This window comes from Zalophus californianus, chromosome 17 (genome assembly GCF_009762305.2).
Source record: "Zalophus californianus isolate mZalCal1 chromosome 17, mZalCal1.pri.v2, whole genome shotgun sequence".
NCBI lineage: Eukaryota > Metazoa > Chordata > Mammalia > Carnivora > Otariidae > Zalophus > Zalophus californianus.
Window position 1 is genome coordinate 35,022,949 of NC_045611.1, and position 17,306 is coordinate 35,040,254.

General features: G+C 42.9%; 1 protein-coding gene across 2 annotated transcripts in view; it reads left to right on the forward strand.

Moving 5' to 3' along the window:
• ABCC11 (ATP binding cassette subfamily C member 11) overlaps positions 1 to 17,306 on the forward strand; it is a 71,766-nt gene that overhangs the window by 7,223 nt on the left and 47,237 nt on the right. For both annotated transcript variants that reach the window (XM_027617233.2, XM_027617234.2), the window contains 8 exons: positions 2,734 to 2,876; positions 4,247 to 4,383; positions 6,975 to 7,133; positions 10,696 to 10,843; positions 11,525 to 11,758; positions 15,337 to 15,510; positions 16,346 to 16,493; positions 16,656 to 16,804. In XM_027617233.2, coding sequence (XP_027473034.2) covers positions 2,778 to 2,876; positions 4,247 to 4,383; positions 6,975 to 7,133; positions 10,696 to 10,843; positions 11,525 to 11,758; positions 15,337 to 15,510; positions 16,346 to 16,493; positions 16,656 to 16,804 — 1,248 coding nt within the window. In that variant the 5' untranslated portion in view covers positions 2,734 to 2,777. The remainder of the gene's footprint in view (positions 1 to 2,733; positions 2,877 to 4,246; positions 4,384 to 6,974; positions 7,134 to 10,695; positions 10,844 to 11,524; positions 11,759 to 15,336; positions 15,511 to 16,345; positions 16,494 to 16,655; positions 16,805 to 17,306) is intronic.

The following is a 17,306-nucleotide window of genomic DNA, read 5'->3' on the forward strand; positions in this document are numbered from 1 at the left end:
ACTCCACTCCCAAGACCTTTCCGTGACTCTCATTTATTTGCAGTGTGGTTAGCCCACTGGACCCCCTCAGCAAGGCCCTCACCCAGACTTTCTACTTCTTGTTCCCCTCTGCACCAAGGGAGCCAGGAAAGCTAACCCCCAGGTACAACCAGCACTAACTTAGGAGGGAATTAGAAAAAGCTGTCCCTGGTGGGAGAAGGATTTAGAAAAAGGCACCATGTTTTCCAGATGGATCAGCAGTGGTCTGCTGGAGCCTGTTCATACTGACTCAGGAGAACAACCCATCACATTTCAGGAATTCTGAGAGCCCAGTCGTTAAACACGAACACTATTAAAATTAAATTATATAAACTTGCAATTAAATATATCAAAGACAAAGGCAATACTCAAAATATCACTTTCTAGTTATTTTACTGCATTTTACTATTATTTACATTTTGAAATTATTTATCTCTATTGCATCTGTAGGGTGGAAATACTGTAGAAGGATGTATCACTATGTCTCTCTTTCCACCTTTATATTCAGTGGTCATGTGGGTAGCTTGAAATCAGCCGCGGTGGGAATATTTACACCACACACACACACACACACACACACACACACACATGCACACATTAAAAAAGCTTATAAAGCAGGGCTGTTTTATTATTTTGTGGATTATCTAGGCTGAAGAAATAAATGCAGGAAATGTTAATAATGCAGATTAAATCTACAAGTGTGTGGTGCCTAAAACCATGATGTTGTGAAGAGCACAGGAAAAATGAGGAAGTATTGTTTCAGTATTGGCAGACTATTCGGGTCATTGACAGATGAGTGAAGATCCAACCAATGAATATCTTTGATGTTTCATTTTCCTCTTAGTTATTAAGGTAAAGCCAAATGTCAAGCAGCATTCATGTTGCAACTACACTCAGTCACCAATTGCAATAGTAGGTTAGTTATAAATACAAGTATCTGTCAGCACATCAGTGATGCAGCCGCTTGCCAAGTCCATGACTTGCAATCTAGAATTTGTTGGCTTCCGCTTCTGCCCCTGCCGTTCCCTCCACTGGAAACCTTCGTGCAGTGAATAAACTGTACTGCAGTACACTGTGGTCCTAGCCCCAAAGACTTCTGTTGAGTTATGCCAATTTTACTTTAATGTGTCTGTCTTAGACTGATTCATAGCAGCCAGAAACCTCGTTTCCTCCCAGAGTCTTAAACAAAGAGTGTGTGACATTCTCTCTCTTTCTTCTTTTCCACCATCCCTGACAGATTCTCTTCTTTTTTTTAAATTTTTATTTAAATTCCAATTTAATTAATATATACCGTATAATTAGTTTCAGAGGTAGAATTCAGTGATTTATCAGGTGTATACAACACCCAGTGCTCATTACATCAAGTTTCCTCCTTAATGCCCATCACCCAGTTACCCCATCCCTCCCTCCCACCACCCCTCCAGCAACCCTCTGTTTCCTGGAGTTAAGAGTCTCTTATGGTTTGCCTCCCTCTCTGTTTTCATCTTATTTTATTTTTCCTTCCCTTCCCCTATGTCGATCTGTTTTGTTTCTTAAATTCCACATATGAGTGAAATCACAATGGTATTTGTCTTTCTCGGACTGACTTATTCTGCTTTCACTTCTACCATCGCATGGCAAGTAAAACCTTGTGGCCTGATGCCCTGGCTGGGGAATCTGTCTGGCATGCTCTATAGCAGAATTCCAGAAATGGAGTCCACCAGTCGCAACCACGCGATTTGCTGAAAGGAAGTGGGATGGGAGGAAATGGGTTCTTCTCCCAAGACTGGTTAGTCTGCAAGTCTATTTACTTGAAGCACAATCCAATATTTGAACGTAAAGAGCTATATTTGAATACCATGACCGATTACATAATTTGCAGGGCCCAGTGCCAAATGAAAATGTGGGCTCCTTGTTCAAAATTATTAAGCATTTCAAAATGGTGACAGCAGAGCCTTAACCAAGCCTGGACCTTTCTGAATACAGGGCTCTGGAAGGCACTGGTCATAGCCCATGTTGCTGGCCCTGTTATATACTCTCTTTTTCCATTCCTTCAGAAATATTCCTAATTACCATCCCCTCTCCCAACCCAGGCACATGGATAGTCTGGGCTTGAATCACATATTCAGAAAGGCAAAAATGAAAAGCATTTTAATACATTTTAAAAATACCTTGGGTTACTTAAGTTTCTTAAATTGTGTCCAGCTCTACTTTCGGAGTCTGTGAAAGCTAAGAGTCAGAGTTAATAGTAAAATTGCATTTCTTTCATGTATTTATCCATCCGTTTATTATTTATTTATTGAGCACCTGTTATCTTCCTAGCACTGTCCCAGGCTCCATGGATTCAGTAGTGAGCAAAACAGACATGGCCCTGTCCTTGTGAGGCTCTCTATTTAGAGCAGGAAATGAACTCTAAACAAATAATGATTTACACAAGTATATAATTACAAACAGGGATAAGAGAAGTAGCTTATGGTTTTATGAGTAGTCCTGGCCCACGGTTATGGGGTTGAGATTGGGTGGTTAGAAAAGTTTTCCCCAAGTGATCTTGAGCTGAGGCCCGAGTAGATGTTTAAAAAGAGGGAGGCAAGCCCATCTCAGGCAGAAGGAGGAGCAGGAACTGGGACAGTGGCCCAGTCTCCTGTGTGACCCTGGCCCACTCCCCGCAGGGGGATGTCCCCCGCTCCTGACTGCTCAGGGTTGAATCTAAGCTGCCCTTACCTGCTGCCTTTTCAGATTCTCTGATTCTGGGAAACGAAGGATTGGCAAGACAGCCGAAGATGACCAGGAGGAGGTTATACTGGGTCCCCAGATCTTCTGGTGGCCTTGGGAATCTCGGCATGGACATGAGCAATGATGTGGTTTCAGGGCTTAGCTACGTAAGTAGGTCTCCTTTGCATTAAAATACCAGGAAACTGAATTAACAGGGTAGTCTCAATGTTCACAAATTAGATTAGAAAATTTTGTCCCACATTATTCAAACTTGACTTCTTTTAATGGATCTCAAGCTTCTGCGATTAGATGAATCATAATCCTTGGTCATGACATACCTTCCTGGTTGGTCTATCTATGTATCTATCTATCTATCTATCTATCCATCTATCTACCTATCTAATCTATTACCTATTTATCTATGTACTTACTTATAACTGTAAAACCATCATCAACTCACCAGCTTGAACCTTGACAATCACATCCAGCTATTAGACCTCCCCCCACTTCACTCCCCAACTTCCCTACCTGAAGTACTCACTCTCCTGACTCTTTTCTCATCAATCCCTTACTATGCTTTTAAGATAGTATTATTTACTCTATACGAAGTCCTAAAGATAATATTTAAAAAAAATTTTAGTTGTTTCCCACTTTATCAAAAGGGTCACATGTAATTTTGGGGGGTTACTTTCTTACTTCTTGATTTCTTTTTAGTAAGTTTACCCTCAGAGAGTGACTTGGTCTCACATTCTGTGGGTGACTATAGCTCCCTTTATTCTTGTGTAAAGTGCATATCACAGATAAAAACCTGGGGAAGTGGGGTGGCCTGCCCAGAGTCACCCCGCGAATGTAGGCAGAACCAAGGCTGGGACCTAGTGGTCCTGAGTCTTGGCCCACTGCTTATTCCCTACCCAGCAACCTTTCTTGTATTTATTTTTTAATTGAGGTATAATTGACGTAAAACATATTAGTTTCAGGTGTATGACATAATGATTCAATATTTGTATATAGTGTGAAAGAGTTATCACAACATAACATCCACCACCTCATATAATTATAATTTTTTTTCTTGTGATGGGAAATTTTAAGATCTACTCTTAACAGCTTTCAAACCTACAATGCAGTGTTTTAACTATAGTCACCATGCTGTGCATTACAGCCCCATGATATTTATTTTATTTTTTAAATTTTTTAAATTTAATTTTATGATGATGATGATGATGGTGTTCAGTTCCCACAACATTTATTTTTTAACTGGAAGTTTGTACCTTTTGACCCCCTTTGCCCATTTCGCCCAAACCCCACCCCCACCTCTGGCAACCACCAATCTGTTCTCTGAGCGCTTCATTATTGTTGTGCTTAGGTTCCACATACAAGTGAGATCATACAGTGTTTGTCTTTCTCTGTCTGACTCTAGCAGCCTTTCTTTAGGAAACTGGATGTAGGAAGATCCATTGTCCGTGGGTGGCTAACACTCCAGAATAGTATTTATGAGATCGGTTGGGAAGCTGATTTCTTTCGGTTTTTCTTTCCCAAGAATACTTACACTCCAGGAGACGGCCCCTGGAGCCAGCAGGTGAGGAAGCCTGAGGCACCAGGGATGGCGACAGTCCTCCCTTGGGGGAAATACGATGCTGCCTGGAGAACCATGATTCCCTTCCGTCCCAAGCCAAAGTGAGTTCTGAGGGGGAGGCGAGGGGCAGTAGCCTTCAGGGCTTTGTTCCTCAGACCCTAATACCTACACCCTTCCCAAAGATGTCTCCACATGTCTCCACACAGTCATGTCACCCACCACAGCCAAACCTCCAGAGCAGCCCGAGGCACATCCGGGAGGCAGAGTCAGCTCATTCACTCACTCGTCCGGTCATTCATTCATCCATCCAACAAGGATTCATTGAGCACCTACATGTGCCAGGCACTGTGCTAGACCTCAGGGGAACAGCAGTAAGCAAGACAGACGTGATCCTTGCCCATCATGGACCACACATTGGGGAGAAAAACAATAAGCAAGTAGACTCCTAACTAAAGATGGTTATAAGCTGCTTGAAGATAGTGTTATGAAGAAGTGTGGGGGTGCTGAGGCACAGTGGAACAGCTACAGCTTGGTAGGTTCTTGGTACTTAAGCTGTGCCCTGGAAGATAAACAAGAATTTACAAGGCCAGAGTAAAGGAAGAATGATCTGGGCAGAGGGACCAGCATGTGCCAAGACCCGACCTTGAGGTGGAAAGGACACAACCTGACGTGTCCAGGAACTGAGGAGGCCAGTGTCACTGGAGTCATGTGTGATAAGGGATGTGGCATGAGACGAGGCTGCCGAGGGACGCAAGTCTCCACAGGGCACATTCAGTGTGTTGGTCTTCATTCTAAGAGAAATGAGGAGTTGTTGAAAGGGCCCAAATGCCCTATGGTGTTACCCTTAAACGTAAGAGTTAAAGAAATTCAATGTATCCTTGTCCAGTAAACCGTAGTTGAAAGTAACCATCCCCCAATGTCTTTGGGACTCATACAAACTTGCTCTCGGGGGCCTGCACAGAATTCATTTATTCATCATGTAGGGACAGGACCTTAACATTCCTCTAGGCTGATTCTTCGGCGTTTTGTCACCAGGACTGCATTTTGTATGGACAATCCTCTCTTCTCTCTCTCATGTTTGCTAAGATTTTGTCTATCAAAGAAACTGCCGTTATTTTCCTATTTTTAAAAAACTTGAGGTCCCCTCACTACTAGCTACATTGTTCCCACAGGATTGCTCTCATCTCCACCGAAAACAAAGAACCTGGGTACTTAGTGGGCCCGGGTCACCTCATCTAGAGAAACACGCTGCTCCTGTCAGGCCTTTGGCGTAGCGGCACCAGCTCGCAGACTCTTGCCCTTTCCCTGCAATCACACGTGGCCCCACGTATCTGGTGATACCTGGGACAGATCCCCATCCTCCCTTCAGTCCCTTCTCTCTCCAGCCTTGTCCAGAAGGCACAGCTGGTGGGGGCCGGTGGGCAGTGAGGAGGGGAAGGGCCACCCAGTGAAGAAGAGCCCATAGTCCAAAGCGAAACAAAAACATCCCATGCGTTTGGCATTTTTGTCTTCTCATCTTTCTCCCCAAGTCTTCTTTTTAATGGGATTTTCTTCAGATTGAAACACACAGCGTTAAAGGCAACTTTGAAAAAAGAGTAGAGCTTACACACAATGCCAACACCCTCATCCAATTATTATTTCTGTATTTGTGAATCATTTCCAGGGATATGACCTTATCATTCTTACTTATTACTTTTTATTCCATTTTTATTGTTTTTATGAAAATTACATAAGCAAAATATAGAAAATGTGAAACAGTGAGAATCTCTTTTCCTGTACTTTTACCAATTCTAATCCCTTTGTCAAAGTCAACCACTATTAAGAATCTGATATAAATGTATCTATATGTATGTATATAAATGTGTACATATAAAAACACAAATGCACATATACATATAATACATAGATATATAAATGTATGTATACATTTATAAATACATAAATGTGTGTATACATATTCTAAATACATAAATGTGTATATACATATGTACGTGTATATATAATTGTTAATAGTGGTTGACTTTATATATAGTTTTGTTTGCCTTCTCTCATTTCTTCCTTTTTTTAAATGTCAAAATATACTGAATTTCTTGACCTGCAAGTAGCCTTTTTTTTCTTGCTTAGAGCTCTTTCCACATTCTACATACAGATCGACTCTATTTTTGGACACTTCTGCATTGTTTTCCACATACCCTACTTCTTTTCTTTCTTTTTAAATCATTCCCCTATTGATGGGTGTTTTTGTTGTTTCTGTTTTTTAATTATCACACATAATAGAGTAATGGGAAAAAAAAAAAAAAACCCATACTGTTTTGTATCTCCAGATGACCACACTGTGGTTTTTACATTAATATATAATTTATCCCTGTAAAATCTTGCTTTTGGCTTAATTTTCTGTCTTTAGTGCCTATATCATAAGGGCAACTACAGGGGCACCTGGGTGGCTCAATGGGTTGAATGTCTGCCTTCGGCTCGGGTCATGATGATCCTGTGATCAAGCCCAGAGCCTCAGCTCAGGCTCCATACTCAGCAGGGAGTCTGATTCTCCCTCTCCCTCTGCCCCTCCCCCTGCTCGTGCTCTCTATCTCACATGCTCTCTCTCTCTTACGTGTTAGCCCTCTCTCTCAAATAAATAAATAAAATCTTAAAAAAAAAATAAGGGTAACTATATGACCTATGACTTCTCTGCTAGGTTTCCTGCCCCACAACCCCTGGATGATGCTGGCCTGTTCTCACACCTCACGTTGTCATGGCTGACCCCACTCATGATCCTAGGTTTACAGAAACGCTTGGATGAGAGCACCATCCCCCAGCTGTCGGTACATGATGCCTCAGACAAAAATGCTAAAAGGTAAAGTCATACTGGGCAAGCCACTGGATTGGTTAGAGATCATGTCCTGCAGGGTTGGTGACCAGAGATTCTGGAGAGTAGCAGGTAGGGCCCATCTTTAGACAACCAAAGAATATCAGCTCTTCCTTGGTATCAAGAGGCCTCACTGTAGTTCATGAACCCCCTGAAATGGTATACATATTTTATACATATGGGCTAGGGACTTTTGTCTGGAGCAAGGGTTCATATCTTTTATCAGATTTGCCTAAGGACCCAGGACCCCAAGAAAGTTAGAAATTATTGCTTCTTGTTCCTTTTGCTTTTTCTTCTGGATCAGGCAGTTATCTGTGTCACTCATCATTAAATTTGGGGTTAAGTCTCTGAATCCTTAAGTCATCACTAACTAGTTGTGCGATTGAGTTTCCTGTACCACCTACCTCACAAGGTAATATGAGGATTAAGTGGGGAGTGGGGAATGAATAAGTGATTTCAAATGTTTTGTTTTCATGTTCCTACCTCTAGCTACTTCATGAGAGACGCCAGGTAGAGAATGGCATTTTCCAAATATGTTCCAGTAAATGGTTGTCCCCTAAGAACTTCCCTGAAAAGAGGATTCTTTGGTCAAGGGAGTTTGAGAAATGTGGCATACTATTGCCAGGTCTCAGAGATTAGATTACAAAGCAAATTAGTGTACTGAGGGCACTAAGAAAACAAAAGCTGGTTCAACTTTGACCCTCTGCTTCTCAGAATTATTCAGTAAAAGAAAAAAAAGTTTTCAGGGAGCACCTACCTCTTGGATCATGCCAGATATTGGTCTGAACCTCACTGCTTACCAGCTATGATGTCGGGCAAGTCACTTACCCTTATAGAGACCGTGCGTCCTTATGCATAAAATAATGGATCATAAAATTGATCCATTGATTGATTTATGTCTATTTACTTTGGGTGCACTGATTCTGCTGTTTTTATTCTATAACTCACCATGTCTGTCTACCAATACTTTTGTCATCACGCCACTTTGGGACATTTGTTTGAAAAAATAATGATCCATGCATTCACACCTTTAGAGAGGCTTCTTTCTCTGTGTTCCCCATTAAACAGGCAGAGTTCTGGGGTGCATCTTCCCTAGTCCCTCAGAAGAACTGCTTTGACTTTTGTGAGGATTTGCCGACAAACTGCCAGCCATTACCATCACCACCATGGTCATCAGCCCAATGGCAGAGTCAACATTATCACCACCATCATCTTCAGTATCACTATCGTAATTCTCCATAGTGTTCATCGTTCTATAGTTACAGAGCATTTCCCCATCCATCACCTCCTTTGGCCATCACAAGTAAACAGGGCATATGCTATTTTCCCCATTTTACACATGAAGAGATTGAGGACTAAGAGAAGTAAAATGATGTTATATAGTTATAGCAGAGTTGTATAGCTAATTGAAGGGAGGAGGGCAAGTCTGAAAGCAAGTCTTCTGAACCTGGTAATCATGGCCAGAAATTGATACGGTTGCTAGGTGAGCTGAGGGCAGGCTGCGGGACGCTTGGATTTGTTTAGTCAAAGTAGAACCTACTCTAGAGCTTTTTGTCTCTGTGGATTAGGTTATATGTGGAGGTAAAGCTGGAACAAGGAGAGGTGGCCCCACGGTTTGGCCTGAGTAATATTGCCCACCAGCAATAAAATCCTCTAACACATAGGGGTGTCATGGAGACATTTTTGCTTTATTGACCTAGGGCCCAGACCACCGCCCCCACCTCCTGCAAGTTATCTGGCTCACGCTGATGGGCGTGGCACGGGGCAGTTTTATAACTCAGGAACGAAGAAGCAGCCTGGGGTTGGGAGGGCAGGGGCGGAAGTGTAGGACGGGAAGATTCTCGTGGTGTTCGCTCCTGTCCGGCTGTAGGCTGGGCATGAGTGTCCATGGCTGCAGGAGGAGGGACTAGAAAGGGCTAGAACTGCCCGCCATGAGAGACCTGGTGGCAGAAGAGGAGAACCAGAGGCTGCTAGAGCTGTTCGAGAACATGCACGAGCTGTGCTGCTCTCAGGCCCTGGGCACGAGGGGTGGCCCGCCATGCTCCTGCTCTGTGCTGAGTGGAGGCTTCAGGGAGTCCTGGAGTCTCTTGGCATGGTCCTTGATGTTCTCATCATGGGCAGTGATAATTGCTTTCCAGACAGTGGAACCAAACTAGGTGTAGCAGGAGCCAGGAAGTAAAAGGGCAGATGCCAATATGGTGATTGCCACTGACAGACTGGATGGTGGATACATGGGAAGCATCCAGGGCCAGATTAAGACAATGATTATTTTCCAGTTACCGGCTCCGGTATCAACATAATACAAAATAAAAAAGAAGGATAAGTGAGTCGACAAAATTCTCAATTCCTGTCATGATAACTTCTTTAATGCTTTCTTGAAATATTGTTTTTCATTTTTTTTCCCCAAAGAAATGTTTTTGGTGTTCCTGTTTTGCGGATGTAACATAAACAGCCTGGCATCATTAGCGCAGACTGGCAAAATAAGGGCACGCTTTTAATTAGGTGATCCAACATTGGGGCACGCTTTGGGGGACTTTGAAATAAATGGAGGCACTTTTTGGAGGTCAGAGTTTTGGGTTTTACGAATCTTAATTTATATAAAAAGAAAGGGTGACATTATTTAAAGTCTTAGGTTATTTCCTCAATTAACTGTGTTTCAGGGTAATGAAATAGTCCATGAGGGAAAGTTATCTTTTTTACTTATTTATTTTTTAAGTAGGCTCCACACCTAGCGTGGAGCCCAACATGGGGCTTGAACTCACAGCCCTGGAATCAAGACCTGAGCTGAGATTAAGAGTCGGATGCTTAACGGATTGAGCCACCCAGGTGCCCTGAGAGGTTTTTGTTTTTAATAGAAAAATTCAAGCTACTAAATACAGAAAGAATGCTAGAATTAGAAATCCCCATTTTGCCAGTCCTAATGGAAGTGGATCTAGGCAATGGTCATCAGTGATGGGGAATGAATGGCAGTGAATGAGTCAGGCTGATACACCTTAACTCACTGACACCTTGAACATTACTAATAACAGGACACCAGATGTCTTCTGATGTTATGCAAAAGAAATACACTGCATCACCTATTAAGTATTTTTGCCAGCTGACCGGAATTCTGAGTTTCACTACGTCTCCGGATCCAGCTAGGAGTTTAATAGAAAATCCAGGGCACAGAGGGTTATGTTAGACAACACGATAGGGATACAATCAAATGCAATGTGTGGACCTCATTTGGATCTTGACTTGGGCAAACGAATCATAAAAACATGTTTTTGACATAATTAGAGAAATTCAAATACACACCAGGTATTAAATGCCATCAAGGAATTTTTTTATTAAATATGTAATTAATATGTTACATTAATATATGCCAATTAATAGTTTTTAATAATTAATAGTCATTAACGTATAAATATTGTATGTCACTGTAGTTTTTTTAAAAGGCCTTGTCTGGAAGAGATGCATACTGAAGCATTTGTAGATGAAATATGTCTGGGATTGACTTGAGATACTCTACGCAAAGAGAGTTCACTGGCTCAGTTTTCCTCTTTTGAAGGCTCTGCCTCCTTTGGGAAGAAGAAGTCTCAAGACATGGGATTGAAAAAGCTTCAGTGCTTCGAGTGATGATGAGATTTCAAAGAACAAGGGCTCTCTTCGATATATTTCTGGGCTGCATCTTCTCTGCCTCGGCCGTGCTAGGCCCAGTAAGTGGCTGGCTTCAGGAGGTTTGGGGGACTCCAGGCTTTAGAGGTTAGCACGTCCAAGTCCATGCCTGGAGCTGGGGATTGTTTGTCTCTCAGCTACACTCAGAAGATGAAGCCCTTTTGGAGGTAGTAGAGCTAGTACTAGTTAGGAGGGTGAGCTCTGCAGCTATTGCTTGGGTTCAAACCTTGGCCACTTAATTGCTGGGTGACTTTGGGCAATTTGTTTACCTGAGCTTCTTCGAGGAACCCCATGACACACTTAGTGGTAGACCTCATGGAGACCCTCATGTACAAAATGGAGAGCATGACATTACCTGCCTCTCAGAGTGAATTTAAATGAGATAAATATATAATGCTCCTAGAACATATCCTGACTCAGTAGAAGCTAGCTGCTTTGAGAAGTGGCTGAGCAGCTCTGGGAATGTAGGTGGCAGGAACTAGCGGTCTCCTCCATGTACCATAGTTAAGATGAATCAATTTGATTTCCTGTCCTCCAGGTCCTCAGCCCAAGAATCTGACCGCAGAGAGTAAGTCTCATTGTCCCAGCTGGGGTCACATGCTCACCAGTTGGCCTACAGAGGGTAGGGTACTTTGACCATGCAGCCTAGACATGGGGCAGGTGCAAGTCTCTCCAGAAGAAAACTGGAACACTGAGTAATCCAAATTCCTGCTTCCTTCTAGATGCTGATTATACCAAAGATCCTGGAATATTCTGAAGCACCGTCAGGGAATATTGCCTATGGGGTGGGACTCTGCTTTGCCCTCTTTTTCACGGAGTGCTTGAAGTCTGTGAGTTTGTGCTCATGCTGGGTCTTAAACCAGCGCACAGGCATCAGGTTTCGTTCTGCTGTTTTCTCCTTTGCCTTTGAGAAGCTAATGCAATTTAAGTCTCTAACACACATCACCACTGGAGAGGTAGGTGCCTGGGACTATATTGGAGGCCACACTTGCTTAGCTTTCCTCCAGACATCCCTACCCTGGGGGCTGAGGGAGGGAGGAAAGGGAGTTAGGAGAGAAAGGAAATAATTCTTAGGGTGTGTGTGGATAATCATTAACAGTTGCCTCTGAGACCATAAGAGCAGGTCAACAGTAACTAAGGGAGATGCCACTTGCATTCAGAGGCTTTGGACAAGATTGATTCATTCATTCAGCACATACTTACTGAGGCCTACTCTGAGCCAGACCCTGCGGTAGGCCCTGGGGGATATAGCCGTGAACAAAAAGACACAAACCCTCAGTAGAAGCACCTTGGAAAGGGCATCCCCTCAGTCAGCCTGGGGAGGAGGGTATGGATGGATGGGATAGCTCAGGGAAAGCAATCGTAGATCACCTCTCTGAGGGTTAATTCTTATCTGCAAAAGAGGAGTCCTTAGAGCTGCTTGGTGATTGTTCTTGGGGTATCAGTTCCCTGCTCTTGCTCCTCCTGCAACATAACACAAACAGACAAATGTTGACAGAGATTGGAAAAAGATGCTCCAACTTATGACCCAGGGTCATGGGAGTATTGGAATTTTGTACATTTAATTTCACGTTCCCTATTCTTCTATTGCTTACCAGTTGCCTTGAGGAGCATGAATGACTTTTATACTGAAACAGACATTTAAATTTTTGGAAAAGGCAGCACTGCTCCGACCCCTTACCCTCAAGCTAGACCCCTTAGTGATCTGGCATCAGCAGCTGTCCAACCTTGCCTCCTCCCATCTCCCCTCCTCCAGCCCTAGGTTGGCTTCGTCCCTTCAGCCAGGCTAGGCTAACCTTCAGTCACCAGGCCTTTCCACCTCCTGGCAATGTTGCTCGCATCACTCCCATGCTCTGCCCTTTTATAATCCCATTCTTCCTTCATGGATGTCCTCTCCTTCATGACAATATCGCCAAACCCCACCGTCCACTCCCAGTCCCCACCAAGCGCAAATCTGGCTGTCCCACTAACATGAGCCCCCTTCAAAGACACAAATCCTTTCAGATTCACCACTCTATCCCTCAAAATGCCGACATTTGAATTACACAGGACAGATGGCTGAAAAAACGTCTGCTAAATTAAGCACTTCCATCAAGTGGAAGCTTTCTCTAAATTCAACTGGTAGCCAACATAAGATATTTGTTATCATCATTACCCTTATTCTTCACCATTTTATTAGTCCTGTAACCTGAGGCAACTTGTTCAGTCTCTCTGAAGCTGTGGAATAATAAGACCAGCCTTACAGGATTGTTGTCTCATAGGATTAAATGAGTTAGTACATATAAAACACATAGAAAAGGGACAGTGGTTCAGAAGTGTTAAATTGTATTGCTGATTTCTCTTAGGCCTTGAGCATGGGGACTCCCTGTCATCCTGCCTTTGACTGAAGTTGAGATCTGTGGCAGCCCTTCCCCCTGTTTATCTTAGGAGAGTCATCATAGTAATTATTAACTTCCACTGAGCTGGACATTGTCCCCAAGACTTCACCTCATTAGCTCAGTCAGTCTTCTGACAACCCTCTTATGAGGTAGTTTCTGTTATTGTTCCTGTGGTCACAGAGGTAGAAACTGAGGCATGGAAGGAGTAGGAACCGTATACAAGGTCATGGGATTGGAAAGCAGCAGAGCCTGGCTGCAGGGTCCAGGCTCTGAACCAGTGCACTTACCTGCCTTGCCAAAGAGACTTTCTGCACTGAGGCCTGCCCTGGTTCCTTTTCCTGTGTCTCTGTCCTGAGCCCCTGCTGCGTGCAAGGCCAGTTTCCCCCAAACAGCCTCCTGAACATAAGACAGAATGGCCCACTTGGAAGTAGCTGCTCACATGAGGAGTCCTATTGCCTCCATAAATTTTATTTTTAAAATTAATTAAAAAAACACCTGCATATGTTCTCGGAAACAAAATAAAGTAGAATAGATGACTCCCCAGACCCCGTCACTTCCCTAATGCCTGGAGGTGACCACCGCTATCACTTTGGCTTGTGTTCTTCTGGACTTTTTAAAGTATGTTTAGGTACACATGCAAGTTACCCATAGAAAACATATTGTATCTTGCGCCTGTGTTTTTACATAGATGATACTACATTTTAGTTTTCTGCAGATCTTCCTTGTTCCTTTTCAAGGACACTTACTTTAATTGTAGCATTTCCTTCCCCCCTCCCATTTCTACTGAGATATAATTAACATATAATGTTGTATTAGTCCAAGGTATACAAGGTAATGATTTAATCTGTGTTGCAAAATAATCACTACCAAGAGTTTAGTTACCATTCATCACCTTACATAGTTATAATTTTTTGCCTGCAATGAGAACTTTTAAGATCTACTGTCTTAGGAACTTAAAGATACACAATACAATATTAACTATGGTCACAATACTTACTTATCTTATAGCTAAACATTTTTACCTTTTGACCACCTTTATCCATGTCCCCCCACCCACCTTAGAGCATTTTCAGTGTGGCAAAATTAAGTGTTTTATATGCGTTATCTCATCAATGCTATGGAATAGGTTGTATTATTATCCCCACTTTACTGATAAAGGCAACCAAGGCACAGAGATTCTACAGCTAGTACATGACCAGTCTGGGGCATGAACTCTGACAGGTTGCTCCAGGACCCAATATTATCTAATACTCCTTGGGTGGATGCTTTAACCTTTCCCTACCAATGGACATTTAGAATGTTTCCAGGGTTTTGCTGCTAATAAGCACAGCTGCAATAAATGTCCTTGTATGTGCTTCCTCTCGTGTGTGTGAATGTTTCTCAACAGAGAAATGAAATAGCCAAGTCATGGGGTTTGTGCTATTGTTAACTTTTAAGGATACTGTTCAACTCCCTTCTGAAGTGGCTGTACCAAGCTAGGATCCCTCATACACTTCAGATTTTTGTAAAGATTCAGCCTGGGGCCCATCCTGGGAACTAGAAGGAGATTAGTTTAAAGTGGAAAGGAAATCACTTCTTAAGGCATTCAGACTGGTCATTCTAAAAGACATTCATGATTTGAATATTTCTTGATTTGCAGCGTCAGCTTTTATGTAACATGGAAATGGGCAGTATGTGTTAGGGAGCAGGGCAGTGGACAGAAGAGTCTATAGCAAGATAGAAAAAGAAGGATAAAAAGATTTAGCTCCTGCCTAAAAAATTTCAGCCACTAATGGTAGTAGTAATAGTAGAATGAATAGGATAGAATAAGGTAGGAGACTAGAAGTAACTCTCTGGGGAATCTGGATATGAGAAGTAGTAGCAATAGTACAGTAAAATATAACTTTTATTGAGCACAGCCCGTGTGCAGATACTTTATATTTCATTGACATCCTCACAACAACCATATAAAGTGGGTATAATTATTCCAGCTTCACAGGTGAAGAAGCGGAGGCTCAGAGTGGCATAGTAATGGGCCCAGGGTCACAGAGATTAAGAGGAGAGCTTGGTATTTTTGTCTCTACCACCGTGCCTCCCAAGCCTTCACATCCCCGGCACGTGTAGCCCCTTCTAGGTACCTGAAGAGGTGATACCTGTGGGGCTTTGCTGTCTTACAGGCCATCAGCTTCTTCGCCAGTGATGTAAACTACCTATTTGAAGGGATGTACTACGGCCCCCTGATCTGGATCATCTGTTCATTGCTGATTGCCTGCACTGTCACCTCCTACCTCATTCTTGGACCCACTGTGCTCTCCACCACTCTTTGCTACCTCCTGATTTTGCCAGTGGAGGTAATGTCTTTCTTTGCCACCCGTTGGATGTTGGATATTCCCCACAACTCCCAGGGCTCTGGAATCTGGGGTACTTCTGAGTGGAAATATTGACTCCTGTTGACTGTTGATTCTACTGTGGTTAAGTTTCAGCTTCCATTTCTGCCTCAAGCTATTCTCTGGCCACAACATTGGCCAAAGAAATAAGAGGTGAATATGATGTGCGAAAGTCCATCTCATAGATTTCCGTGAGGGACCCTCTGCTTCACAGACTTTCATTAGTAGATGTCCTCTATGTAAGGTTTTTGTTCCTTCTCTTCTACCCAGAATGTGCTAATGTAATAGCCCAGATAGCATTTAACATTTGGCTGAGCACAGTATAAGGGGGGAAGGGAAGCAAATTTGCTGACAAAGATTCAGGTGAAATAAAATTGGGCAAAACAGGAAGTGACTCTTGGATTATGTGTGCTCTGAATTATTGAAATCAAGGGTTTTCCTCCCTCAGCACAGGTATTCTGATCAAAAGGTGATTGTAACTGTTGGTGGGATTAGGGTTCCCAAAGGCAGAGGAGTCATATTTCTGTTTAGTTAGCCTGGCTTGGGACACAGGAGAGAAACACCCCCAGGATGTATGAGACAGGTGCTCTAAGGCATGATGGAGAGGTTTCTGTTGGAAAGTCTTCAGCAGGACCCTAGAATTTAGAATCACAATGGATTCCAACAGGGCAGGATTAAATCCAGGTATTCAGTCCACATCTGCATTTTACCTTTGAACATACTCCTAGTTGCCATACTTATGCCTGGGTGAACTCTCCTGCCCTTGTCAAAAGAAGCTGTTGCTGCATCCTGATTGCAGGTGTTCCTGATCAAAAGGATTGTTAAGATATACAAACACACCTCTGAGATCAGTGACCAGCGCATCCGTGTGACCAGTGAAGTTCTCACCTGCATTAAGCTGATTAAAATGTATGCATGGGAGAAACCATTTGAAAAAATAATTAAAGGTACAGAAAATCTGGTTTTCTGCTCAGCGCCTTGGGATGTCACGGTGGGCCAAGCCTCTCACTCACCCTTTGGGTTGTTCTTTCATGCTCTGGGAGTTGTTTGGTGCTCTTTGGAGAATATTCTTAGGGTTAATTTCAGTGCCTTTGCTTTTTATCTGTCAGACCTCAGAAGAAAGGAAAAGAAACTATTGGAAAAGTCTGGGATCATCCAGAGCCTGACCACTGCCTCCGTGTTTATAGCCCCCACATTGACCACAACGGTGATGTTCCTCATCCACACAGCTTTACAACGGAAACTCACGGTTTCAGGGGTAAGTGCTTGGGGTGCTTTGTTTTCCCCTCATATTGATAGGGAGTTTTTCTTTTGTGTGTTTTCCTAGATCATGTCCCTCAAAGATCTGAAGGTTTTGCAAATGGATAATAGATGTTGATTTTGATTTTCCAGACTTTTAGGATGCTCAAACTTTCTTCCATCTCAATCTGTCTGAAAAACTGACATCCCTTGTATAGCAACTATGGGAGGGAGGGATGACAAAGTTATCTGGGGATACAGGGGAGGTGAAATGTGTAGTTAAAACCCTGATGATTCTGATACATGCCTTGAGGTTGAGAATCCTAAATTAAGGAGTTTGTTCGAACCCAAAATAGGGCCCTGAAAATACACCTTAAATAAAAAGCTAGAGCTTCTTTTGCCTTCTCTTTGTGGTCTGACCCTGGCCCAGCAAAGCTGCAGCTGCCTTTTAGGGGTAGAATCCCAGTTTTCTGAGGAGAAAAGCCAGGGGGCTGCTTTGGGAGAAGCTGGAATCCAGATAG